This window comes from Balaenoptera physalus (genome assembly GCF_965194825.1).
Source record: "Balaenoptera physalus genome assembly, chromosome: 13".
Classification (NCBI taxonomy): domain Eukaryota; kingdom Metazoa; phylum Chordata; class Mammalia; order Artiodactyla; family Balaenopteridae; genus Balaenoptera; species Balaenoptera physalus.
In genome coordinates this window covers 66577220-66604338 of record NC_138892.1, presented here as the reverse complement: position 1 = coordinate 66604338, position 27119 = coordinate 66577220, and the positions used below count along the sequence as shown (strand labels likewise).

The 27119-nt window shown below is 57.9% G+C and overlaps 1 protein-coding gene across 8 annotated transcripts; it reads right to left on the bottom strand.

The window, feature by feature from the left end:
• Positions 1 to 730: 730 nt before the first annotated feature.
• On the bottom strand, positions 731 to 22527 carry RAPGEF3 (Rap guanine nucleotide exchange factor 3). 8 transcript variants are annotated; one of them, XM_082422407.1, is made up of 28 exons: positions 22212 to 22527; positions 21532 to 21744; positions 15871 to 15924; positions 15677 to 15783; positions 15345 to 15466; positions 15037 to 15205; positions 14340 to 14424; positions 13955 to 14015; positions 13768 to 13844; positions 13425 to 13571; positions 12762 to 12874; positions 12382 to 12470; positions 11998 to 12076; positions 11642 to 11792; positions 11482 to 11564; positions 10405 to 10672; positions 7962 to 8043; positions 7532 to 7678; positions 5481 to 5578; positions 4906 to 5031; positions 4638 to 4819; positions 4283 to 4373; positions 4093 to 4143; positions 3068 to 3155; positions 2656 to 2720; positions 2170 to 2224; positions 1998 to 2069; positions 731 to 1151 (listed from the first exon to the last, which is right to left on the bottom strand). In XM_082422407.1, the coding sequence occupies exons 1-28, from the start codon at positions 22215 to 22217 to the stop codon at positions 1033 to 1035; spliced, it is 3000 nt and encodes a 999-aa protein (XP_082278533.1). In that variant the 5' UTR covers positions 22218 to 22527; the 3' UTR covers positions 731 to 1032. The 8 variants fall into 8 exon arrangements, with proteins under 8 accessions (XP_082278533.1, XP_082278534.1, XP_082278535.1 ...); XM_082422408.1 differs by lacking the exon at positions 22212 to 22527 and adding an exon at positions 9717 to 9812 and having other exon boundaries at positions 10615 to 10672; XM_082422409.1 differs by lacking the exon at positions 22212 to 22527 and adding an exon at positions 9717 to 9812 and having other exon boundaries at positions 10633 to 10672.
• Between the last annotated feature and the right edge of the window lie 4592 nt (positions 22528 to 27119).

The window sequence follows — 27119 nt, the reverse complement described above, 5'->3', positions numbered from 1 at the left end:
GGGGACGTGCCGCAGAGGCAGGGGAGAGGGGCCTCCAAGCTGACAGGGCTTGCTGGGACCACTCTCCTCACTGACAGGAAATCTGACTCCTGGATGCCTTTAGGCCTCAGCAAGGGATGGGCCCCGCTCAGAAGCCTCTGCCTCAGCCTCTCCATCACTGCCGCCTCTGGAGCACCGCCCAGCGGGCTGCAGGCAGAGGGGCAGGAAGTGGAGTGGGGAGGGGAGGGGAGGGGAGGGGAGGGGAGGGGGGGGAGGAGCGACCTCTCAGACCACTGTGGACAGCTGAGGGCCACTCAGGCCAGCCCCATGCAGGGCTCCAGGCTCCTGCCGCTCCCGTGACCAAGGGGCTGGGGTCCGGACGCAGTCAGCCTTGGAGCCCTGCAGGGTCCCAGAGATCATTCTGGGCAGGGGGCAGGGCTCGGCCCTCCCTGCCACACCCCCCCGCGGCTGGCCGGAGAACACAGCCTCTCTGTCCGCTTAGGGTAACAATAAGGCTCCTCAGGGACCACCACTCCCGGACAAACAGCCCCGACCACACCCAGCTGTTTATCGCACAGGCCGTGGAAAGAAAAGCAGCGCTGCCCCCACCCTTCCCTGCCTCCCCGCCTCCCCAGGCAGCGGGCCTGCCCCTGCCACACACATGCCACACACAGGCAGACGCTCGGTCCACTGCGGAAACACACCCCAGGGGCCTGGCGATGGCCGGACAACAAAGCCGAGAGGCATGGAATCTGGAAAAGACCCGGTGTGGAGAGCTCTCTATTGAATACACAGAGGCAGCGCTCCGCTCTCCCACCCACTCCAGGGCCTCTCTGTCCCCCATTCCTTGGCCTTGGGCCCCGGCTCATTCCATTCCGAGGTCCTCCTTGGCCGCCAGTCATCAAGGGGATGGCTGCCTCCGTGCCGCCCACTCCAGGGCCTCAAGTTCAGTCCGCGGAGAGCCCCTGCCCGGCGCGGCCAGCCTGTGGGCCTCCTGGCCCGGCTCGCCCTGGCTCTCCTGGCGGCCAGTGCCCGCTGCAGCCCAGCCCCTCCTCACGGCTCCAGCTCCCGGGAGAGGCGGGACAGTTCCCGCTGGTTGTCGATGACCTTCAGCTGCTGGACGTAAGCCCAGGTGCTGGCTGGACTCCGGGTGCTCAGGGACTGCTCCGAGCCTAAGTGGGGGGAGAGGGGGGAGGGGTGGTCGGGGGGGGTGCACCGCGCACTTTGTAGAGCCCACCCCTCCTCCTCCAAGAAGCGAATCAGCCTCCCTGCCCTCCGCCACCGAGCCTGCCACTTCCCACGGCCAATCTAGAAGACACCCCGCCCCCCTGCTGGGGCAGAATAGCATGGTGGTCAAGGGCACAGGCTGGAGAAAACAGGCCCCCCCAATTGCATACAGTTTAATACCCCTTTTACTAAGTTCAAAAACAACTAAAACTAAAGAATATTTTGTTGTCATATATATATGAGGTATTTAAAAGATGTATATGTATGTGCGTGTGTATATATATTTTATCATACATATATATAATAAAGCTATTTTAAAAAACAAGAAAATGAGTAACTCAAAATTCAGAAGAGTGGCTTCCCTGGGCGGGAGGGGCAAGAGGACGGGAGAGAGGAACACCACTAGGGAGATGGAAGTTATTGTCAACGTGTTCATATTTGGCTTGGGTCCAGAGGTGCCCATCGTATCATCAGAATATACATACATAAATTAAAATAATGATGACAGTGTGGTATGAACTGTGGATTACAATTAATCCCATTTCATGCATCTGAAGGCCAATTACAAGAACGCAGATCTGGAGTAAGAGTCCCTGGGTCCCAGCTCTATCTAACTCTGTGGCTTCCACAGGTTTCTTCAAGGCTCCAGCCTGTTCGCACATCTTTAAGTTAGGATAGCATTCTACCTGCCTCATAGAGGTGTCGTGAAGCGTTATCAGCATCATGTATGCACGTGCCTGTAAATGCCAGCCATGGCCAACTTGTCAACACCCACCCCTGCCCGCACTTACACATGGAAATCCTGGTCGCCTGGCTGTCCTCGTGCAGGTGGGAGACTCGGCTTCTAAGCGGTGACAGAGGCACTGGCGGGTGAGAGGAGGGGAGTCAGCGAGACAGGACCAAGCCGGTGCCTTGAAGGGGACATCGGTCAGGGGCACCCACCCGGGGAACCCGCCCTCTCACCGCTGCTGTGGCTTCTGCAATGGTGCAGCATCCTCGCAGCTCTGGCCATCATTCTCTGCGGGCCAAGCAGGGACATGAGACCCGGTGTGAGGAACGGGACCCTGGTGTGGCCTGGGGGACAGCTGAAGTGCTCGTAGGAACTAGTGGCTGTAGGAGACGGGGTCCTGTCTGCTGTGCCCCAGCTCACCCAGAGACCCAGCGGGGACCAGGCGTTGGGAAGAACAGAGGTGAGGGAGGGCTTAGACGGGAGGGGGCTCTGGTTGAAGAGCGAGATAGTTGAGGCTGTCACCCCAGCACTCCCCAGTGGAGACCAGACCCTCACGAGGGCATGCAATGGAGTAATGGCTATTTTAAAGGAAGAATTCATATTTATATTATTGAGAACAACTTTAGACCATCTCTCACCCCATCCCTGACCCCTTCCAAGGCCATCGTCATAGCCTGCAACCCATTCCAGTGTCAGGCACCCACCCTCCTCGGACTCACCATCTTCTCAAAGTTGATGAGATTCTCTACCAGTGTGTGATTTCCCTCATGGATGAAGGTCATGTCTGCAAAGAGATGGGCTTTGCTCATAGGCCCCCAAACTCCTTCCCCTTCCAGCAGCCAAGGAAAGGTGAGGGGTCAGTAACAGGGAGGCTCGGGCCTGTCCGTCCCCCACATGGCCCTCTTCCTCCCCACTAACCTCCTGGAGCGATTTCCTTGTATCTCTTAGGCCTCGTATCATCGGCCATCTAATGTCTGCATGTCTTAACTCTGCTTCTACCCTGTGAACTCCTAGTTCCTCTTTGTGCCCCCCAGGGCATCAGCACACTGGAATCACTCAGAGGGTCGGATTGACACACAGGGGCAGGAATGGATGGGATGGAGACAGGGAGGTGGATACTGGTCCTCTTACCTTTGAGAAGAAGGGGCATGAAGGGGATGAGGGGAGGGGAGAGCTTGGTGAGGGCTAGACGGTACACACGGTGGTTCCATGAGGGGTCCTGAGAGGGAAGAAGCCACAGTGAGAGAGGGAAGGTCCCATACACCATAACCCACCACGTGCCACAGCGCAACCAAATGCCCACCGTCCCAAGGAGAGGCTGTGCACCCATCCCCTTGGAGCTCAGCTTCCTCTCGGCCCCAGATCTCACCAAGGCAGGCTCTGCGGAGGCGGGAGGGGGCCTGGAGCTGTGACTGCCAGTCTGCATGATGTGGCTTCCTGGCCTCTGATTAAATCCCAAGGACACGTCATGGCCATTATCACAGGGCCCCTGAGGTTTCATGGAAAACTCTCTTTTCTGTCCCTGTTTCTCCCTCTCTCTCTCTAGTGGGTAAATTCCTTTGAACCACTTGAGCTCCAGGAGAATTTTTTCCTCAAGCGTCTTAGAGCCTTGCTGATGAAAGCACCCTGCACTAGCTCTCCCCTGAATACCGTCAAACCTTTCAAACCGGCCCCCCTAACAGTTCCTGGCAGTGGAGGGCTCAGCTCCTCAATTCCTTCCTCATCTTTTGGCCTAGGCTGGCACATGGGCTCCTTGAGTCTCCTGAGGGGCCATTGACAGGCCCCAGAACACCGTGGGAGCTGGGGTCAGGACCTGCTTCCTGAGTCCTGAGGCGGGTCAGCTGGAAACCGGCATCCCCCAGTGGTCCCCTGGCACCTCAGACCCCAGGGCCAGACACTGCCCTCATGCAGGACCTCATAGCCACAGCAAATGCCATCCCCCCAACACACATACTGAGGGATATAGCACACTATGCAGAGCCCTCCATCATGCTAAACACCTGTTCCTCAGCCAGCACCCCAAACCCACAGGCCAAAGGGAGCCAGGCCCTGACCCAGGGCTGGAAACCAGAGAAGTAGATAAGGACAGGCAGAGAGGCTGCAAGGGAGCCAAGAATCGGGGTTTCTGGAGGGAGGAGCCGGGGCCCGGCACTCACCAGCAGCCTCTCGAGGGCCGAGTAGAGCTTCCGGACTTTGTGGGGCAGCCTCTGTGAAGGAGAGGCAGGCGGGGCTGTCACTGCTCTGGGGTGGGAGCACCATCCCCAAAAAGGACCCCCAGAACGGGCAGGGGCCTGACTCAGGACCAGGGTGGGAAGGCCCTGGCCTGCCTTGGCAGATGGAACCCACCTCCCAGGTCTGGGCCAGGCGGCTGATGGCCGAGTTGCTGAGGCCAAACATGATGGCAAAGAAGGAATTGAGATTCTTTTGCTCCTTGAGGCTGTGAACAGAAGACCCAGAGACCCTCAGCCATGTGCAAAGCCCTGCACCCATACAACAGCTGGCCTGGGGCCCAGCGCCAGGCCAGGCCAGTGCTGCCCCTGTGAGCACTGGGGCCGGACGGGGTGGGGAGGCAGAGGCTCCAGGGGACCCAGGGAAGCGTGGGGGTGGCAGATTTGGCAATTCCCTGACCATGGATCGGGCATTTAAGTAAAGGCAGCCTCAGGACTCCACCACCCAGCCCACCCAGCCCACAGGCACTCACTGGGCGGCCAGCTTGATGAACTTCCTGAGCAGCTGGGCCCGCAGGCTGGGCACAGGGCACAGACACAGCTCTGTGGCCACCCAGTACTGCAGCTCATTGAAGCGGCGCATGAAGCGCTCCAGGTTGGCGGTGGTGACGTCCCGCAGGGGCTGGGGGCCCAGCACGTAGTGGATCAGCTCCACCTGGGCGGGGGCAGCATGAGAGGTCAGCGCATGGCAGGTGGGGAGCCCACATCGCCAGCCCCCTCCCCTCCGCTCTGCCCCTGCACCTGGTGGATGCTGTTGAAGAGGCTCCAGTCGTGGTCCGTCAGCTGGCCCGCCAGGTCCTTGGTGCTCACCAGGTCCAGCCCCTCTGCAGAGCCCACAGTGGGCCCTAGCTGCTCGGGGTGTGGGGTCTGCAGGTGGAAGAGTGCTCAGGGGGGCTGCCTGGGGAATCCGGGGGAAAGGTGCAGGGTGGGAGGAGCCTCTGTGCCCAGTGTCGGAGGAATGCCAGGGAGGGCAGGGGCTGGAGGGGCATCTGATGGAGGGGCTTCCCAAGGAGGCATGTCCCAGACAGCTCCCCAATGCTGGGACCCCTCCTTGTAGGGTGCCTGTTCTCTGGGGAACCCCTGATGGGGCAGGTCTCTCTCTTCCCCCTTGAGAGCTCCCAACCAGTTCTCCCCTCCCCCAACCTAGGGACTTTCCCCATTGGCTGAGGCCAACTCCTTCCTCTTCTTCCTTAAGGCCCAGCAGCAGCCAGAGCCAGCCCTCCCCGTCTTCTTCGTGTGACCCTCTCCTAGCACCCACTCCTACCACCCCCAAAACTCAGCTCCTCCCCAGGCCCTGGCGCCCCGCCTGTCCCTACCAGCTTGTGCACTTCCTGAGGGCTGACAACAAAGAGCCGCTCGTTGAGCCCCAGGGATGTGGCCACACCACGGGCATCTGGCTGCAGGCCAACGGCGTCTGCAAAGAGAGCAGAGGCTGTGCTGGGTGGGGACAGAGAGGGAGGCCAGCGAGCAACCGGAGGCAGGGTGGAGGCCCCATTTAGGAGGCTGGAAGGTCTCTTCTCCCAGTAGCAGGGTTGGAGTCCTGGGCAGGTGTGCTAAATACACAGGTGCGCATGCCCACGCATCCACACACACAGGGCAGCACGGCCCAAGGACGATGAAAGGGGAGTCTTAGTGAGACAGGCTGACGCTGGGCAACGCTGAAGCCTCAATGAGCCTCAGCTTCCTCCTTTGTCAAATGGAGGCACTAAGATTTGCCCTGACTACTCACGAGTCAAATGAAATCATTGATATAAATATAAATAGTGGCTATAAATATATGATACATATATAGGCCCTTTGAAAATAGGGAAATGCCCTGCAGAAATCTTTGTGCGGATTTTCATCAGCTCTTGTGGACTGAGACCGTGTTTTTAGTCATGTTTGAGTCTACAGTCCCTAGACCATCAGCCTCCAAAGTAAGGTACGCAAGACCATCTGCGTGTCCAGGAAAAAACATTAGCTCTTTCACTTTATTGATTTTTCTCACCTGTTTTGCATTTCTACTTTGTGTGTTGTGTTATGATCACGTAACATTAGGGTAGGAATATATCTATGTGACTTACAAGGAAATATACACATATAATGGAGTTTGTAATAAAATATTGATTACTGACATCGGTGTCAATCAAAAGGATCAGTGCTCTGAACAGAGCACAGGCACGTAGGGTCTCAATAAACACTGGCTTAGGACAACTGCAACTTGCCAGGTAGCCACCAGAGGGCAGTGCTTCCCAGAGCAGCACATAGGCACAGGTGACCTCATCCTCTCTCCCCACTTCCTGAAGGAAGGAGGCTTTGCCAATCTCCCTGCCATTCCTTGCCATTGTTCTCTGGATACCCAGCTGCCTACCCTGGGCTCCAGCTGTCAGACCTGGGCTGTGTCCTTCATGGACAACAGTGGGTTTTAATGTCCCAAGTTCTCCGAAGGCAGGTCTTAATAATCCTCATGTTGCCGTATTCTGAGCACCAACTTTATGCTGGGTCCCGTGCTAACAGCTTTAAACACAGTAGCTTATTTAATAGCCACAGCAGTCCTATGGGATAGGTACAGTGACAGCGCTCATTCGACAGACGAGGAAACCGAAGTTCACAGAGGTTAAACAACTTGCCCAGGATCACACAGCTAGTAAGCAGTGGGTCTGGGATTCCAGCTCAGATCTGGGAGTCCACAGTCTAGGCTCTTAACCATCAAGCTGCTCTGTCTTACCTGCCATGGTACCTCTACCTCCTAACACACTGCTGGCCCACAGCTGACCCTCAAAGATGACTACAGACTAAATGAGCAACTACCCGAATTCAAAGGCTGTTGACGCTCTCACTGTGTGAACTTGGGAAAATCACTGAACCCCTTTGAGCTTAAGTTTCCTTGTCTGAAAATAGGATCAAAATACCTGTCTCATAAGATTGTTATTAGGATTAAATAAATATGTAAGCATGATAATGATGTAGCAGTAGCTATGTAATAACAGATAATAATGTAGTGCTGACTATGGGTCAGACACCATTCTAAACACTTTTATAGATTAGCTCATTTATCCTCACAGTTCCTCTATGAAGCAGGCACTCTTTTCATCCCCATTTTACAGATGATGAAACAGAGCACAGAGAGATTAAGCATCCTGCCCAGGGACAGAGAGGAGGGAGCCAAAGGGCAGAAGTCAAATGCAGGCAGCAGGCTCCAGAGTTCATGCTCTTCAGCACCACATGCAAAGCACTTTGAAGAGATGTAATAAACCTCCCAATAAATGCTAACCATCATTAACATGATAAAGATAATAAAGATGATGATAATCTTAATTCGGGGGATGGGCACGGCTCTGAGGGGGTCCCCTCCCTTGGGGCCACCCTACCCAGAGACACAACTCACCGCCCGCAGAGTTCACCTTCACCAGCATCTGCCCCTTAGTCCAGCCATCCTCCTGGGCCAGCGCCGCCATCACCTCTCTCACTGAGGCCGTCACAGGCAGCTGCAGGGTCAGCACCGAGTGGTCCGGCCGGCAGATGTCATAGGGGACTGGAGAGGAAGGCTGGCTGAGCTGTGGGGGGGGGGCTGCTTGGTCTCCCCACCCCAGGAGGGAGAGGGCAGCAACTGCAGCGGAGGGAGGGTCCCGAGGAGGCGGGCAAGGGTGCTACGGAGTAGCCTGGGTGGGTGGGAGGCCCTGAGCCAAGGAGAGGGGGAGCCTGGAACAGAGACCCCAAGGAGCACGGCATGCCACCCTCGGCCAGGCGCCCCAAGGTCAAGGGTGATGACAGTAGGGTTCGAGCTATGCACTGACTGGCTCGGACAGACCACCAACCTTTGTCCCCGACTCGGATGGCACAGTTGCTGCTGGGGAGAGGTTCATCCTGGCTGGGGAGCCAAACAGGCAAGTTCCGCGCCTGAGAGGGAGAGAAAGTAAGGCCGGGAGGACACAGGAGAGCATGCTGGGACGGGGAGGGGCCTCTGTCACCAGGAGCAGGGGACCCGCGGGGCACGCACACCACCCTCGGGCTCTGCTTGTCCCATGAATCTGGGCCAGGTAAGGCGCTGGGGACTGAGGCTCCTGGAGGAGACAGAGCAAAGTCTGTGCCCCTCTACATGTGTGTTACCCCCTCTACCAGATGGGTCCAGAATTGCTCTAATACGAACACACCTCAGCTATTGATCTCGGTCTTTTCCTCCTTCAGCTACCATTTGCTATTTGCTACATGCCAGGCTAAGTACAGACATATTTTAAGTATCTAAATAGTCACAAAAGCCCTTGGACAAAATATTATTATCCCCATTTTATAGATGAGATCAGTGAGGCTCAGAGAGGTTAAGTAACATACCCAAAGCAACACAGCTGCTAAGTGGCCCAGCTGGAATCCTAACCTGTCGCCTGCGCCCCCCCCCCCACACACACACACCGCGCTCTTGTCCACCAGCACTCAACTGTGTCAGCTGCCCCGTCACCCCACAACCCTTCCTCCATGGCCCCACCACAGTGGGCTGCTGGGGAGCCCCCGCTGGCCAGAGGCCTGCCTCACACAGCTCCTCTGCCCACCGACCACTCTTTCCAACTCTTGTACTGACTCTCTACCTGCTCTGAAGGTGGCAGATCAGGTTCGGACCTTGGTTCATGGTTCTTCCCTGGATTTCCAGATCTCTGCGCTCCCCTCCGAGCTCCTCCCAGCCTCACGCACCCTCCCACCCCACCCCACCCCCGCAGATGGAGGACTCTAAAAACCATACCACTGAGCACTGAATTTTCTTCCAAGCCCTGGTCTCAAATGCCTCCTGGATCCTCCCGCGTCTGTGCTCCATCACCGTAAACTCAACACACCCCTCAGATCCCTCATCCCACTTCCCAGGCTACTCTTCGGCCATTCCCCTGGGCTCATGGCTCCTGCTGCCCACTCCCCGCTTCCCCACGGCATGTCATCTAGTTCTGGGGTCTCCGTGTGCCGTGCCCCCCTCCCCAGCCCAGGCCAACCCCAGGGTCCACCAGCCCGTGTGTTGCCTCACTCATTATCTACTAAAACGGCATTCTCCGCCAGCCTCACCTCTCGGGTGCCTCCCTCTCTCCCACTCCCATCTGCCTGACCAGGGCCAGATTAAGCTTCCTATCACGGCTCCCAGGCCATCATTGTCTACTGGATAAAGCGCAGGTTCCTCAGCTGACCTATTCAGTATACAAATCTGACCTTGTCAATCCTTGGCTCAGACACCTTCAATGGCTCACACTGCTCTGGGGACAAAGGCCAGGCCCCTTTGGCCCGTGGCCCACGGGGGGGCGGCCCCACCTGCTCTGGCCCCTGCCCGCCTCTCCTCTCTCCTCCAGGCTCCATTAGGAGGTGGGCTCCCTCCCCCCTCACACCCTCCTGCAGCCTCTTCTCCCTCCACCCTCACTCCCTGCTGCTCTCAGCCCCAGCGGTCACTTCTCCCTGACCCTGACCCGGAGTCAGCCCTCCCCTTCCTGTCTCCAGAGTCCCCTGTCTTTGCCCTTATACAGCATGAGATTGCTCTGCAGCCCCGTCCCTCGCTTCACTGCCAGCCCCTCGAGGCCAGGGTGGCTCCCCCAGCCCCCTACTGCATCCTCGGCACCTAGCGCAGTGCCCGCCGGCCGTTCCCTGAGTGGCAACCACAGGCTGGGGAGACAGAGGTCAAGGCCCTTCACGCGGGCATTCTAGTGGGACATGACAGACACCAACAGACAATAAGCAAGTAGACAAACAAAGAAAACAATTCCACTGGGATAATGCTTTGAGGAAAACCATAGAGGACACCTTGGAGGGGAGCCGGTGGGAGAGGGGCCAGCAGGTAAGGGCAGGAGACTGAGGAGGGGCTGAGCTTCACCTTTAGCCGAAAAGGAGCCTGCGAGGAGGAGGGGGGAGCAGGATGAGGTGGGAGAAGCAGCTGGGCACTGCAGGCCCAGGTGAGGCATCTGGGTGTTATTCCCAATGCATGAGCCCCCCAGCCAGCCCCAACTTACCTTCCCAGCCCTTTCCACCCCATTCCTCAAATCTCGCGCCAGTCACGGCTCTTCCTGCTGCTTCCCCCGCTAGCCCACTGCTGGGAATGGCACTGGGATCTCAGCCTGCCGTCCTCTGGGCTCCCTGCACTGGTCCCCAGGAACCCCTGGGCTTCCAAGGCTACCCCCAGGCACCACCCCTCACCTCCCAGGTGGGAACTGCTAACTGGCTCTAACCGTGAGCATGAATCACCTCCCAGATGGAATAAAAGCCCCTTGGCTTGGTGGGGGCGGGGGGAGCAGTGACCTTAGACCTCTGTGTCTCCCTGCAGGGCCTGGCCCCAGCGCCACATGAAGCCCGAGCTCCATGAACACCTATCCCAGACCCAAGGATGTGCCTGGGGCCGACAGGGGACGGGGGCTTCCCACGCAGAGCCCCTTGGGTAGGGGCCGAAGGAGGGGCCCGGTGGTCCCTGGAGGAGTGGGGACAGCTGGGGCCCCGCAGAAGCGAGAGGACCTCATTCGGGGCAGACACCTTCATCTGCGGAGATGCGTTCCCACAGCCATTTTCCAACCTGTGGAGCAAGAGAGAAGGGAGGTGAGACTGGCGGGCAGGGCCCACTGCAGGCAGGATGACATGGGGTCAAGAGCAGAGAGGACGACACGGGCTCTGGATTCTACCCGCCCTCACCAGAGGCTCAGAGGTTTGCAGATTTGGTGAGGATCAAAGATTTGGTGAGACAGGCAAGACTTGAAATCCAGCCCCTGGATCCTGTGATTTTCCCAGGTCAGCAAGGGAGGGAAAGAGAGCTCAAGGGAGAAAGGGACGCGGTGTTAGGGCAGGCAGCCTGCACAGAAGCTCTCCCTGGACCTCAGCTGACCCCATGGGATGCCTGGGAGGGCGGGAAGGTCTGGGAGGGCGAGGTAAACGCTAGGAAATTGACCGGGCGGGCCGGCAGGAGCTGGCACTAAGGGTGCTTGGCACTAATTAGGAGGCAGTGAGCACAGCAGGTGTGCTGGGGCTAGAAGGATGACACACGAATGACTGTGGGCTGCATGAGCATGGAGGAGCACGTGATGGGAGGGTGAGCGGCAAGGGGACTGGTAAGAACACTAATTGAAATGAGCAAGACTAGACAAGTGAGCACAGCGTGCCCTGCGCTGCGCTCTTCAGGTGCAGTGCGCGGTAGGTATTCTCCCAGTTTTACAGACAAGAGCTGAAGCCCTAGGGGGTGGGGGGGTGAGGGTAATGGGCTCAGGGCGGCATAGCTACAGGGGTGCAGCCTGGATTTAAGCCATGTGTTTGACCCCAGAGGCGGTGCTCTCCATCCCCGCTGCGCTGCCCGTCCCGCAGGTGACGAGTTAACTTGAGCCAAAGCATCACCTGTGGTGTCGCCGCCTCTCTGGCCACTGCTCCCGCAGCAGGTTGCTAAGCCGGGCATCCCTGCTCACCAGGTCTGACAGTTTCTGGGAGGAGCCAAGGTTCACTGAGATTCCATGTCCGCCCCGGCAGCCCGGTCCAGCCCTGCCTCACTCCCAGGTACCTGGAGGAAGCTGGTGGCCACAGTGTCGGTGTGGAGCATGGGGCCGTACAGGGCCACCCACTGGCTGACCAGCCGCAGGATCTGTTGTCTCTTGTTGCAGATGTAGGTGCTGCACTCCTGCTCGCTGCCTCCCGCGGGCTCCGCGTGGAAAGTGGGCACCAGTCAAGGGAACCACAACATCCAACCAGACCACCCACCACACCTTGGGCAAGGGAGGGGCAGGATGCCCAGAGCCCACGCACAAGCTGGGCCTGGCATGATGCTGGCACTTTGGAGGGTTCGGCACAGCCATGATACGAGGGATTCCTTCTCCCCACTCCACACACCATCCTCATCCCCTGGGTCTGGAAGGATATTGGTGCAGGAGGGCAGCGCAAAGCTGGGCAGTGGGCATGAAGACACTGTGGGTCAGGAGGAAGTCGCTGAGGAATGTCTCTGTAGGGCAGGGACAGGGGACAGGTGGGGGGCTTCAGCGGTCAAGTCTACTGAGCACAAGTATATGCACAGCTGGAGCATCCCTTTCCCCAATCCCACCACAGACAAGGGACCAGAGATGCCCAATCCCTGTCACTGCACTTCCCACCCAAGCCAAGAACACAGGAATGCAAACTTCCCGCCAACGGACCAAATGGACCAAACTAGCACCTGATGAGGTCAGACGGCAGGGTGCCTGGCCCTCTCCCATGCTGTGCTGACCACCCAATGAGTCAGAGAGCAGTCAGGGTGTCTCCTGCCCCTACCTGTTGGGTCATGAGCACTGGAATCAGGCCGCATGGCCTCCAACAGAAGCTCTAGGATCTTCTCCGGGGTGCCAGACATCACTATATACCTAGCAGAAGCAGCCAGTCCATAGCACTTATGCCCCGACTCCCCTTCCCACAGGCGGGGCAGACATCAATAATCAATCATATCACTCCTCCCTATTTGCCAGCCCTCTCTCACCTTGGGGTGGAGGGGGGACCAACTCAGGGGATGCCTCTTAGTCCCTGGAAGCCTCTCCACCCCCAGGTGGCCAGAGGGCAGGGGTATGACACGGGGAAGGGAGTAAAGCCTGGGAAATGGAAGGAGAGAAGGTGGGCAAGAGAGATGGTATGGAGAGGGAGCACGGTGGGTATGTTACCGGTTCCTGCCTGGGGTTGGGGGACGAGAAGGGCCAGTGCCCTGAGAGGTTCTCTCCAGCACCAACACCACTTTGCCATGTTCCTCCAGCCTCATGGTCTTTGCTTCCACATCCTGCAGAACAAGCCAACACCCAGTGCTCAACATACACCATGACTCCTTTCCCCACCCTAGAGCTTCTCCCTCTCCCTCCCCCATTCCAAACCCTGAACCCCACAAGGCTCCCACAGGGACCCTCCGCCCTTCTCCCACTCCATTCAGTGCCCATGACCTTGGTTTTTACCCCCACTCCCACCCCTGCCCATCACCCAGCCTGAGCCCCTCCTCCACCCCATCCCGCCCAGGGCTCCCTCCATGGATCCCACTCTCCATTATGCTGCATCCCCTTGCACCCTAGACCCCTAACCCTCTGTAACCCCAGCCCCCTGGTCTCCCATCCGAGCCAGGGTCCCCAGGGCTCGCTGAACCTCCTCAGCATGCTCTGCACCCCCTCACACACCCGGGGCTACGCTGCCACCTGCAGCCATCACCCCGAGCTTCTCCACCCTCGACCTCTCCTTGATCCTTAAAGGCTCTCTCTGGTCTTTACTCTTTGCCCCACACCACTTCTCCAGAGACGTGTCGCTGCCATGTCCCCTGCCTTCCCCACCCCCAGCAATGGCACCTTGATGATACGGTTGAAGTCCTGCTTGTCCACGCGAAGAAAATGACAGTTGTCTTCTCGCAGGATGATGGTAGCTGCCCGGGGTGCATCGTTCACCAGAGCCAGCTGCCCAAAGTCGTCTCCCTCATGCAGTGTGGTCACCAGGCCCTGCAGCCAGGCCTGAGTCACAGCCCAGCCCAGCCGCCCAGCCCTCGCCGGGACAGACCCACGGCGGACAGAGCCACCAAAGCAGGAGGAGACCTGGGAGATCGGCAGCCTTGGGTCTCTTAAAGGCACTGCCCTTGAGGTCAAGGACCAGAGAGCAGTTACACCCCAGGGGGCTGGGCAGGGAGGGAAGACTCACCTTGCCGTGGGTCACCACATTGACAGATCCCTTCCAGATGATGTACCATGAGGTGCCCTTGTCCCCCTGGCTGAACACTGAGAGAAGCACAGATCAGACATGCCCCCAGGGACCCACCACTTCTTCCCTGTGGCCTCCGCCCATGTCCAGGTTCCTGGTGCCCAGCTTCCCATCCCGTCTGACTTACACACGGTCCCTGCCTTGCTGTGTGGTTCAAAGAGCAGAACTGCCGCTAATTCCCGCTTCACCTGTGGGCGGGGAGAGAAGGGTCAATGAGGTGAGTTCAGGGGAAGAGGGGCCATGTGAGGAGGTTAGGTCCAAAGCCCCAAGTGCTTAGGGGACAGAGATGTAGTTAGGTCGGGTGACCTGGGATTCAGCAGGAGACAAAGCAAGGGGAAGAAATGGGCAAAGAGAGGCAGAAGGACTTTCAGATAAGGATGCCGGGGGCAAGAAATTAGACTGAAGCTTCCCAGCCACAGGCAGGAGGGGAGGGGAATGTCTTCGGGCCCAGCAGTGGTCACAGGGAAGGGAGGCTGGGGGTGGGGAGGGCAGGGCTGGGCCGGGGGGCTGACCGAGTTGGAGAGGTGGGCCACGGCCTTGATGTGCAGCAGTTCCTCAAAGATGAGGTCCAGCTCCTCGTCTGTGCGCTGCCCGGGGCTGCGGGCGCAGGAAGGCGGGGAAGAAGTGATGAACTGTGGGCCCAAGGCCAAGAGCGGGGAGTCACCGCGTCCACCAAGCTCGGGCCTGGGCCAGCCGGTGCCCCAGCAGCGGCTGTTTATCAGTAATGGGCCAGCCTTTACCGGAAGCACACTGTGTGCCAGCCACTGGGCCAAGCGCTTTACACGCATTACTTCATTCCACCCTCAACGACGACCCCATGACGTGGGTATTGTTATCCTTTGACAGAAGAGGAAGCTGGCATGGAGAGGCCCAAGGTCACCGAGCCAGTAGCCAGTGGAACTGGAATTTGAACGCAGACCTGCCGGCGGATTCCAAAGCCCTCCGTCTCTCTGCATCGCAGAGTGGGCAGGGTCTTCGGAGGCCACGTGCCCCACAGCCTCAGTTACAGAGGAAGGACCGGTTCAGAGGGGGAAGGAGGGCTCGAGATCACACAGCAAGTCCATGGCGGAATGCAGACCAGAGCTCAGGCCTCTGGTCCAGCCAGGGTCCCTTCCCTCCACAAAAAGTAAGGGACCACCCCCCTCAGAGGGGAAACAGAAACTACCGAGTCCGAGAGCAGGGCCGTGAGACGCGAGACGCCCGACTTACGGCTTTCGAAGCGCCACCGTGAGCAGGGCGTCAGGCCCCCGCTGGGAGAGCAGGGCCAGAGCCTCAGCCAACTCCTCCTCCAGCTCGTGGATGCCTGCAGGCTCTGGCTCCGACCCGGGGAAACGGTAGAATTGGGTATCTCGATCCTGGAAGGCCCAGTCGTGTTTCACTGGGGGGCAGAGGCCCAGGCGTGGGGGAGGAGAGGAAATTGAGGCCACGTGGGTATGAGGTCCCCGCTGCAATGCCCACCGGAGGCCTGCTCCCCAGGACTGCCCAGCCCCGGGCACCCACCCAGGGCTAGGGCTCACCATGACAGAGGGCACCTTCATCCAGCAGCACCTGGCAGATTCCCACGGCTTGGCTCCGGGAATGGACCCCCAGCCCCAGGGCCAAGATCCCATCCACCAGTTCCCGGCCAGAGCAGCATTGCCTGGGAGGGGAAGGGGACAGGGAAGAGGAAGGAGACTCAAATGGCAGGACGGGAGAGGCGAGAGGGAGGGACGCTCCATCTGAAAGGCACCTTCCTAGTCTAGAAGCAGGGCTGGGCCCAGGTGCCTGGACAGAGTGAAAGGGAAAGAAAACAGTGGGTGGGGAGGGTTTGGAGGGGGTGGGCGAGGAGGTAGTCGAGGCCACCACTCACCGGTGGAGTCTGAGGTGGTACTTGCGGTCTCGGATGAGGTTGGGGCAGGTGGCCAGGAGATGCCGATGCAGCTGCTTCCCAGCCCTAAGCACCCGCTCCGTGGAGGCCTAGGAGCGGGGAGAGGCACAGCTGGCTCAGGCCCTGAACCCCTGGCTGTGCTGGCCCCTCCCAGCTCCACCCCTCGTGGCTTGTACCTGCTCGAGGCTCACGCTGAAATCCAGGGACTCCTCGCTGTTGGTGAGTGGCGTCTGAGTGCAGTGGGAGGGTTTGAGTGTTAGTGCCAGGCCTTTAAACCCAGCTCTCAGGTGCCCACCTCCATCACTCCTAGCCCCTGCCCAGTCCCCGACTCCAGGCGTCCACTTAGCTTTCAACAAATACTCACTGAGCACGCCCCATATGCCAGGCATCCGCCTCATGCCCGCCCTGCTGCCCTATCACCAGACCCTTGTCTTCCTTCCTGACCCCAGCAGTGCATCCCCACAGATGAGATCCCAGTTCTGCTTACTCAGGGCCCAGGTGTGCCCAGGCTCCCAGGTAAACTGCACCGTGTAGGGAAGGGGCACAGTGGAGCTGGGGGGGGGCATGAGGACATGAGATAAGAAGGCCAGGGAGAGGCCAGAAAGTGAGCAGCTCGGGAGGCCTGGAGTCCCAAGGCCTGCTCCCAAGCCAGGGTCAGTCCCCAGTCACAGGGCCGTGGGCAAAACTCCTGCCCTCTGTGGACCTCGGTGCAGACTGGTAGTTAAAAATACAAACCCTGGAGCCGACTCCTGGATTCAAATCCCTGCTCCTCTGTTTACTAGCAGCGTGACCCTGAATATATGATTTAACCTCTCCCTGCCTATAAATCTATAAAACATTCATAACAACAATTCAGGCTTTAGGAAGAATTATGTGAGTTAATAGAGATCACATGTTTAAAGCACTGCCCGGCATATACATAGAGTTGTATATACGTGTTAGTTATTATTACTCATCTGCAAAGCAGAGGGCGGGCTGCCTGCTGGAAAGCCCATTTCCTCTCCGAGATGCTGCAGCTGCTATTCCCTAACCCTGTAAGAGTGAGTCAGTCTTGGTAGCACACAGGACAGCTCTGGAAGACGGGGTTTACGTACAAATCATTGGTGAGCGAGGTTTCCCTGCCCTTGGCATCAACTGGGCATCCGGGACTCCTGGGCATGCGTGCCCTGGGATGTCGGCCATGAAAGCGTCTCATGCCCCTCTTTTCCTACCACCTGAGAGCTGGAATTTGTGGACACCTCTGGACAGGATGCCCTACTCTCTATGAGCCGTCCCGAAGGCAGCACTTGAAGTTTACAAGGAATGTCTACCTCCGTGATTTCATCTGATCTCATACAGAATAGGATCAGATGGGAAGCAGGCAGAGCAGGTATTGTCTGTCCTCCCTGACTTAGGAAGAAACAAAAGTCTAGAGGTGAAGTGCCCTTGTAACTCAGACACACAGCCATACAGCCACGGATAAACTCAAGTTCCTACCAGAAGTGCTCACATTCTCGGTCTCACTCCACCCACCACACCTGCCTGTTTCCTCTCCTGTCCCGCTTCTCTCTGCTGCTTTCCCATCCGCACACAGGGCCTGAAGAGGACCTGGCTGGGGAGCTAGGGTATGACCAGGCCTGGGGACACAGTCCCCTCCCCTGGTCCCAGCATCTTCCCACCGTGTGCCAGGCAGAGGCCTGAGGTCTGGCGTGTGTAGGTGCCCGGCCCAATGCCGGGCGGAAGTCGCTAGGTGTCCCATAGGTATCCCTGACCCGGTCATGGGGCCCATCCTAGTGCCAGACATAGCCCTGGAGACTTAGTGACAGGAAATGAGGAGGAGGAGGAGGAGGAGCTAAGGAAGGAGGAAGGGCAGGAATTCTACCCAGCCAGCCCCCCGTGTTGGAACAAACAGTACCGAGTGCTAATGACTTGTTGTGCATGTCAGAGCGCCCAGGTGGCCCCAGTCCCTGCCCCGAGTCCCTTCGGTGCCCGCGACCCCGGCTCCCACACACACTCCCTTCCTGGTATTATTGTGACCCCGGAGGGCACATCAGGAGGGGAGGTGCCTGGTCATGTGGTCAGGCTGGTCAAGACTCAGATCTCAGATCCTCAGGCCTTGTTTAAACCACTTCCTGTCCTGCCCCAGGGGATGTGCACGAGGCTCAGAAGCTGGGGGCTCCGGCCCATCAGAGCTGAGGAAGGGACCTGAAGGCATCCTTCTTATTTTGCGAGGAAAGCAGGAGCCCAGAGACATGAAGCAACTTGCCCAGAGCCACACAACTGCTTAGAAATTGAAGATCCTACTGAATAACTCTACCAACGCTGACCCTGAAGTAGGTGTTTGTCTCCCATTTCACAGCTAGAGAAAAGGAGGCTCAGAGGTTACATAACCTGCCCTGTAAGCTGGTGAATAGGAGCAGCAGAATTCACACTGTGCCTCTCTGATTCCAAAGCCCATGTTCTCAGCCACCAAGCCCTACCATATCCCACGGTGCCTCCGCGGCCCTGTGCTTCCCCCACCGTGCGCTGTGAAAGCAGAGATGATAGAGGTGAATCCTGCCCTCAGGAATGTTCCATGGGCAAGGAAGTTTGGAAAATACTGGGTTAGACAAAGTTCCATAGGTTTTTCATCATAGTCTCTCTGGCCCCCTGCCATGTTCCCGTGCACCAGGACCTCCTAGGATCAGGGTGGAGGTGCTATTCCGGAGCAGCAGGCAGGCGTGTGGGCTCCAGAGCCAGGCACCTGGGTTCAAATCTTGGTTCCCCATTACCAGCTGGTTGTGTGACCTTGGGCTGCTTATAAACCTCTCGGTGCTTCAGCTTCCTCATCTGTCACGTGGGGCTGATGATAATACTACCTATCCCACAGGGTAATTCTGAGGATCAAACGAGTTAATAACATGAAGCATTCGAAGCCCTGCCTGCTCTGTAGTAACTACTTGGTCAGTGTTAAGTAACTTGATGTAACATTATTATTTCATGCTGGGCACCTGTCATCTGGACACAGTGCAAGAAATGTTGTACTTCCGCTGACCCTGTCCCTGATCTGATAACCCTGAGTGTCAGCTTACAGGGTTCTCAGCTGGAAAGCAGCGGCTGGTATGGCAGGGGTGAAGGCCCTCGCCCACCACCTCCTCTCGTGTCTGGACACGAAGGACTCAGGGTGGAAGAGGAGGTCCTAGCTAGCTCCCCCGGCGCAGCACCATGGCCTGCCCCACCCCCGGCACTGAGGGTCAGAGTCGCACTGGAGGGGCAAGCACAGAGCCAGACAGCCGTGTTGGGACCCGTCAGACCAGTTCCCTTAGGTCACAGCTAGGGTCTCAGGCCAGGGCTGTGTATGATGGGACTGGGAAAGGATGCATGAGTGGGGGTGATGTTTTGGGGTGTCAGTGTCACCATCTGCAGCAATAGAAAATACACTACGACCTTGAACTCTGCAGCCAGATCGCCTAGGACCAAAACCCAGCTTTGTCCCTTAGCAGCTGTGTAACCCTAGACCTGTCACTTAGCCTCTCTGTGCTTCTGCTTTCGCATCTATAGAATGAGATGATGGCATTAGTAGCTATCTCACAGGGCTGTTGTGAGATTATTTGATATGACAAAGTAAAGCTCATAATAGCGCCTGGGATAGGAATACTACACAACGATTAGCTACTACCATGATTTGGACAGGTTGGATGAAAGCATGTTTTCTGAGTTAGAGAATAGAGCCACCTTCCCCAAATCAGTCACTCAAAGAGAAGCATCCCAGGCTTCTCTGAGCTGGTAGGACCCACCAGAGGTCATCCTGATCTTGTCCCTGCCTCTAGACAGATTGGTCCCTCTGTAGGCTCCCGGACATAAGACAAGATCTCATCTCCCCGTCATGTTTTCCAAAGGAGATGTTCTTCCATCCTATTCCAGCATCAGCTTTGCTGTGGTTGGTAAGTCCTTTCTGCATCTAACCTCAGGCCCTCCTGCTGTAACCTGCTTTCATTTTCTCTTGTCCTGGTCTAGTAGGAACAGAAAGTGCTCTCTTCAGACCTCAGGAGGTTGATGGGTTTCCCCCTTGATTTTCTAAGAAGGGGGCATGGCCTGAATAAATCCCAGCACTGTCCTCCTGGGACTCTGGGCCCCACCTCCTTTCAACATCCACCCTTCACCCTGTGTGTGCACGCTCCCTGCCGGGTACTTGTTCCCTCAAATGAGCCCCTCCTCAGCCAAAGGCATCATCCAGAGAAGAGAGGTATAGCTCACAGGTACCCAGAGTCTCTTAAACACAGACGCAACGGGCTGAAAGCACCTCACCCCCCCACTCCCCAGAGATGGTCCTCAGGAGAGGATGTGCCCTGCCTCTAGTCCTAAAAATCTAAGTTCCCTCTAATCACCAACACCCACACATACCTGGCAGGGGAGGGGCCTTGTTTCTGTGCCTCTGACCCCATTTTTTTACTCCACTAACCCTCACCCTCACTCTTCCGGCCTCCTCATGCATACCAGCCCTTCAATTCTGGGGGACTGGGGGAGCCAGGAGACAGCCTGGCGGCCTCCTCCAACCCCTCCCAGACTTTGGGTCCCAGGGGATCCTCCAGTGACCTCATTGTCCTGGCACCTGACCTTCCCCCCACTCCCCACCTTGCCTCTACAAGCTGGGAAGGGGACAGGAAATGCACAAGTAATTATAGCCTGAGAGGGAAGGAGGGAGGGAGGGTTCCAGCCCACTGGCTCCAAGCAGTAGCTACTGCCAGTGACCTGGGGGGTGAGGGGGGCAGAGAGCGAAGCCCAGAGGGAACCCAGCTCCCCTGCCCCCTCCAGAGCGTCATCTGGAACAGGACCCAGGCCCATGAGGCCCCTTGTCAGGAAGACCCAGGGAGGCAGGGGTTGGGGGAGAGCTGGGGACTGACACCTAGATTCTCCTCCCGATTCCCATTGCATGGAGGACCCCATTACCTTGGTGGGCTTCAGTTTTCTCAACCCAGCTTCATATTTTGGTAAATATAAATGGTGGTTGGGTGAGGTAGGAGGAAGGAGGCAGAAAGTGGTGGTCATTCTACTCAAAGGGATTTGCTGATAAGAGAGGAGCTCTCCCAAGTCCTGCTTTCTCTCCGCCCCTTTGCCCAAGCACTCTCCCCGCACTCACCTCCACCCGGGCTGGGCACAAGTAATAGACACACCGAATCTCAGGTGAAGAACCTATTAAGTCTGGGTGGCTGGGGAGAGCTTCTCTGCTGATTTGGATCCTGCAAACTTTATCCTGCCCCCCCCAGCCCCCCCACATCCTTCCCCCACACCCTTTCTCTCTCCTTCATTCTTGCAGCTCCAGAAAGATTCTTCATCGGCAAAGGGAGCTCCGTTCATCTCAGAGCCTCCAAACTTCTCAGAATTCTCCCCTGAGCCCCTCAAAGCCAGATGCCAAGCAATGTTCACATGACCACCTCACCCCAAGATCCAAAAGCAGACTCGATGCAGTTCAGCCCTCACTAAAGGAGAATGTTGTCACGGTGATGTTTAAAACATAGTAACCAAGCTTACCTCACCCCCCCACTTGACCTGGCCCCCAGTATTTCATACATGCCTCCCACCACCACCTGGAGAACACGTAAGCACCTAACCCAAGGTACACAGAGGTGACAAGTAAATGACAAATCCCTTTACCCCTCCCCTCATGCCTGAATTGGGGGACTTGGGCACCACATGCACACGCAGTGCGGCTGTGTGAGCCACCCGCACGCTGCAGCCAAGCTGCCTGACCTACTGTCCACCCCAGCTGTCCCCCTCATGCCCCCAGAGCAAGCTGGGCCACCAGCAGCATGCCCGTTCTTCCAATCAGGGCCCCCTCCAGCCCTGGTGCCTGGCCCCGGCAGGGGATGGGCACTCACCCAGCGAAGCCCCTGGATGCAGCTGGGGCGCTGGTGCTCAAGAAGCAGCTGGTAGGAGCAGCTTCGGGACCGATGCATCCTCCTCAGCACCATGCTGAGCAGCGTCCCCTCCGGCACCACGTCCGGGAGCCCTCCCACCGGCGGCGCCCCCAGAACTGAGCTGTCCTCCACGGCCAGGCCCACCTGCCAGCGGCTTTCACCTGGCCAGCCCACCTGTGACGGGAAGAGGAAGGCAGACAGCCATGAGGCCGGGCCTGGGGCAGCTGGACCAAGGCACAACTGCCCCAGGCAGAACCACTTCCTTAGAGTCCTCTGGACTGGTCAGGCGGAGGTGCTGCATCCCTGCCAGGAGCCGGGGGAGGGACAGGAAGACCTTCACTGGGGCCTGCCGGTCTGGCGCACTTAGGGGTCTCCAGCTGGCGCCCCAGAGATCAGGTCCTTCTTCCCGGTCTTCTGGGGAATTCTGCCCCACCCCACCGCCCATGGCCCTGCAGGGATCTCCACCAACTCCCGGTATGAGACTATGGACTCTGGATCCCCCAGAAATGCAGCTTCAGCTCAAACCATTCGTTTCTCCACCTTCCTCACCCCCGACCAAGCCTCTCTCTCCCACCCCAACTCCCCGACCGTGTCAGCTTCCTCTCCTGCTCCTCCTCCCCCCCCAACCCCACCTTACCCACCTTCATGTTCCTCCTCAAGCTCGCACAGCCGTGCAGCCTCTAGCAAAAGGCTGGGGGTGACGGGAGCCCCCCCGCCCCCCCTCCCCACGCCAACAGCGAGCCCCTGTTGTAAGTCCCAGGCGAAGTGAGCAGGCCAATTCCTAGCTGGACCCGCTGCCAGGGCAGCCCGAGCCAGGCTGGGTTGAGAGGCTCCTCTTGGGTGGGGGGAAAGCTGGGGGCTTGGGGGGGGGCGTTCCCCCACCCCCAGCGACAAGGAGCCCCGAGCCTCCCCTCCGTCCCAGACGAAAGAGCCAGCTGGCACCGGGCGCTGAACCGAGGCTGCAGCTGGCACTGGTCCGGCCGGGAGCTGTCACACCCCCTGCGCGGCCCGCCCTCTTCCCTTCCCGGGACGGACCGGGAGGGCGGGGAGGACGCGCCAGGCCTTACAGTAGGGAAGGGGGCGGGCATGGGCGGGGGGCGGAGTCCCGAGCCCAGGGTGCCGAGCCGGCGGGAGCCCGGGCCCCGAGAAACCCCGGCGGGCGGGAGCGGCCTTGGATTGCGAGCCGGGGCCGCGGCGGCGGGGGTGTCGGGCTAGGGGCTGCGGGCCGCTACACCGGCCGCCACGTGGCCGGGAGGAGAAATGCAAACAAGGAAACCGGGGGAAGGGGGAAGGGGGTGAGTCATTGCGGCCCCACCCGGGAGGGAAATCCGGGCTGGGGCCGCTTCCCGGCCGGCCGGGGGCCTCCTGCCTCCTGTTTCGGTTCAGGGTCTCGAACAGGCCGGGGGAGGGATGGGGCCGTTTTTCCGCAGGGAATCCCGCTGCCGAGCCTCCCACCGCCGCGCTTCTGTGCACACACCCCGTCCGCCCCCTTCTCCCCGCCCTACACACACAGACACCCGCCGCGGGTGGGGACACTGAGGCTGGAGAGGAAGGACGGCGCGCGGGGACTGTGGGCGCCGGAGGTGGGGCTGAGATCCCAGAGGAGCGGGGCTAGAAGGCCACGCCCCCGGCGGGTGAAGGCCGAGCTCTGGATTCCAGAGTCCTAGGCGGGCTCTGTGTGGAGAGCCACCGCCTCCCCGGGCCTCAGTTCCCACCGCCGCGCTGCTGGCCCAGCTCCCCCTCTTCGCCCCACTCCTGCTTCTGAGTCCGCGGAGAGCCAGTGGCTCCGGGACAGCAGCTCCCCCGGCGCCGGCGCCGTAACTGCTCAGGACGTCACCGAGGGTTTTCGAAGGAGTCACACGCCTCGCCCCCGGCTTTCTAGGACTCACCCCCTTTTTGCCCCACCTGTGTCCCTTTTCCTTTGCTGCTGAGCCTGCCTGGACAGAGGAAGACATATCTCTTAACAATCCATGCCCCCTGCTCTTCCACCGATGATTATTTTCTTGGGGGGGCGGGGTTAACTGTGATTAAAATCAATTTTAATGTGTCTTTGAAAATCCTTCCAGGAGCTTATCAGATTGTAAGTTCCACCCCCTCAAATTCAGATTCAGTCCTATTGGCATGAAATGGAAAATCTATATTTTGAACATATACCCCAATCTGCTGGGTTCCCACTTTGAGAAAAGATAGTGGAGTTTTAAATGACCCCCTCAGGGAAGGAGGGGAGCCCGGAAATGAATCTGGCCCCCAGACCAAACCCATCCACTCAGGTTTCGGGGAATTTGGAAGAAGGAAGAACAGCTTGAAGGGATAACAGGCTGGGGTCACAGGTGTCCATGGGGAAGAGAGTAGAGAAGGAGTGGGGCTCGGGGAGTGAGTTGAAATTTCAGGTCTCTGGTGCCAGTGACCTGGTCTAGAAGTCCTTGCAGGGGAGTTTCCAGAGACTGGCAGTCGGGTCAGAAAGGGGTCCCCCCTTTCCTATTCATCCTGCCCCTACTTTGGGCAGGTGGAAATGGAGCCAGTGGGTGAGGCAGGACATCTGCGTCCCTCTCAGCAGGCCACAATAGCCTGTAAGTGCCTGGCACTGTTCCAAGTGCTTCACAGGTATTCTGTCTCTGCCACCACCCTATGAAGTAGTACTACTGTCATTCCCACTTCAGATGGTGAAGATGAGGCTCAGAGGTATCAAGTAGCTTGCCAAGGTCAAGGGTACAAGGATCCAAAGAAAGTCATTCAAATTGGACCTTTCACTTGTCTCGTTCTTGTCACTGGAGGGCAAAGCCCCCCACCTCCCGCCAAGGCAGATGATGGAGCAGGTGTTTCCTTCTCAGGATTCCTGGTTGGGACTGGCCTGTGAAATGAATGCTCGGTAGGTATTTGATGGAGCCTAAGGCCTGGAGGGGGCAGGGGACTAGGGGAGTGTGTCTGAGGAAGACACTTTAAGCCAGATGGTGAGTCATCACAGGGACAATCGTGCCATACCCTGGTGCAGCCTCCGCCCTCCTCTGACTATCTTTAGATGCCTGAAAGTTGCGTTAGGACAGATAAATGATAACAACAGTTAACATGCACCAGGTCCTGTTCTTGGTACTTGTTATACTTGTTAATGTTCTTGATACATTCACTGATTTAATTATCACAACAATCCTATGAGATAGGTATTACTGTTATCCCATTTTGCAGATGAGGAAGTGGAGACATGGAAAGGTTAACTGACACACCCAAGATTCCACAACTAAGATATGGAGCAGTGAGTGATTCTCCCCAAGCACTTATGAGTCTGTGTGCTTTACCACTCTGTAATCCTGCCTCTCAAATATACTGACAGCTCCTGCAAAGGGAGAGAAGCCCACATCCAGAGTCATTTCCCTCACACTTGGGTGCACAGGCTCCAGAGGTAGGGGGAGGGACAGACAGATGATGGAGGCTGATTAGCAGTGCCTCTTCACACTGTCCACCCACATGATGAGCTCTCGGCCAGGGCATGAGCCTTATGGAACCCTGCCTCACTCCCTCAGGCAGGCGGCAGGGGACAGCAGAGGCTCCCAGGGAATAGTCCAGGAGGGTTAATGGGAAAGGAGGGCTTCTTGGCCGGCTGTGGCTCTGGGCTGTATTCCTCCCACTGAAGCCTCTTTGCTGAACTCTACACTTGCGGAGCCCACAGCTTCCTGAATCTTCATACTACACAAGTCTAAAACTCCCTTCCCACCCCAGCTGCCTCTCCTCCCGCCTGGCCTCTCTCAGCTCCCTGCTCCAGGACCCCCACCACTGCCTAAGCAAGGCACCTGATACCTCGCTCCCTCCCTCTCCCACATCCCATAGGCCTCCAATTCTGGTTGATTCAACCAGTGGATAACCTCTTGCATCCACCCATCATGCCCCATCCCCACTAAAACTGCTCTAGCCGAACAATGGCCTCTTCCATCACTTACTATGTGCAGTGTACTCTGTTTACTACTTTATAGACATCATCTTTTAATCCTCAGAACAATCACTATTTACAAGTGAGGAACAGAAGAACAGAGAGGTGAAGTAACTTGGCCAAGGTCACACAGCTAGTAAGTAGCAATGCCAGACTCAGTCTGACGGCAGACCCTACCCTCTTAATCACTCTTTGGTGGTTACTACTCTCAACCTTGCCTTTCTCAGTCCTTCCTGTGCAGTGCCACAAGAATCTTCCATTCCTTCAACGGCATTTACTGTAAGTGCCAGCAACTCTGCTGTAAACTGGAGATCTAAAACTGGGCGGATACTGGGCTCCAGGGCCACGGAGCCTAGTGGAATTTTCTGGTAGCTCACTAACACACTAATCTGGTCAGGCCTCCATACCCAGCACAGTGTCTGGCATAAAGCAGGTGCTTAATGATTCCGGGTGGAAATGAGATGAAGTCGGTGGGACAGTCAGCTGGGGCCTGCTGTGGGCCTGTACCAAGGGCAGGGCGGAAGGGAGAGGGGCTGCTTTCCCAGTTCATTTTTCGGACAGTTTGTTTCACCTCCCTCCCGGCTGCTTCCTTGTCTCCTATCTTTTCTCCTTCTGTGCTGCAAACCTTGCTTACGAGGCTCAGCTGTGTCCTTTGAGGTTGCTGGTGGGATGGAGGGTGGGAGGTTGGAGGACGTCTTAGCTAATAGGCTGCCAGCGGGACTGGGGAAAAGGGCCAGCTTGGAGGCCAGAGGATATAAGGGCTGTGCCTGGGTACCCTGGCCTGCTGCAGCTTCCCTCCACATCCCTGATGTGATCCCCTGGCCATGGCTTATCAACAAATGGAGAGGGACTGAGAAGAGAGCCCAGGTACCCTCACCTGGGCTCTACCTCCCGGCTCTGGAAGGTTGAAGGTCCTCTGGCCCTTGTCCAGGCTTCTGGCCCCAAGGATGGTTCCAGCCCAGTTCCCCCATCTCCTCCCCTGCCCATTCCTGGGGGGCTGAGGCAGGGAGCTGGAACACTGATGGGCACCAAGCCAAACCTTCCTGGGACCAGCAGGTCACAGCCAGTCATTCCTGAGCCACTATGACAGTGGTAGAGCAGGGACGCAGAGAAGAGATGGGCTCCTACTTCTCCGGGAAGTGGGGGGCAAGCCGGAGGGAGGTCTGTGAGGGCGGGACGGGGCTGGGGAGCAGTGGGGAGCTGACTGAGGTGAGAGCAGGTCCCCACCCTTTCCTGGAGGCACATTCTTCTGGCTGGTGGTCAAGCTACCCGTGCACGGCAGGGGCAAGGAAACGGTCACCAAACAGGCCTGTGGTGCTGATGGCGGTAGCCAGAGGGTAAGGAGAGGCTGGGAGAGCAGGAGAGAAGGCAGGGACAGGTCTGGAGCTGTGCTAAAGGGAGGGGAACAGGCCTGCCTAGCAGGCAAGTTTGGTGGTATTTGAATGTGCAGGAGGTGCTTTCTCCCTCCAGCTTCTGCTTCTCAAGTGTGTGTGTGTGTGTGTGTGTGTGTGTGTGTGTGTGTGTGTGTGTGTGTGTATTCCACATACCCAGGAGACACTGCATCTGCCCTTGAGTAATCAGTGCTCTGAAACGGTGGCTCCAGCCCAGTTGTGACCACTTTCCCTCA

Bases quoted from the DNA above. Each gene is read 5' to 3' on its own strand.
- RAPGEF3 (XM_082422407.1), bottom strand. The intron at 13,572-13,767 runs GTGAGTCTTCCC...GCCTGGCTGCAG, and splicing joins ATGTGGTGACCCACGGCAAG to GGCCTGGTGACCACACTGCA. The intron at 4,820-4,905 runs GTGCAGGGGCAG...GCCCCCGCCCAG, and splicing joins TCTTCAACAGCATCCACCAG to GTGGAGCTGATCCACTACGT.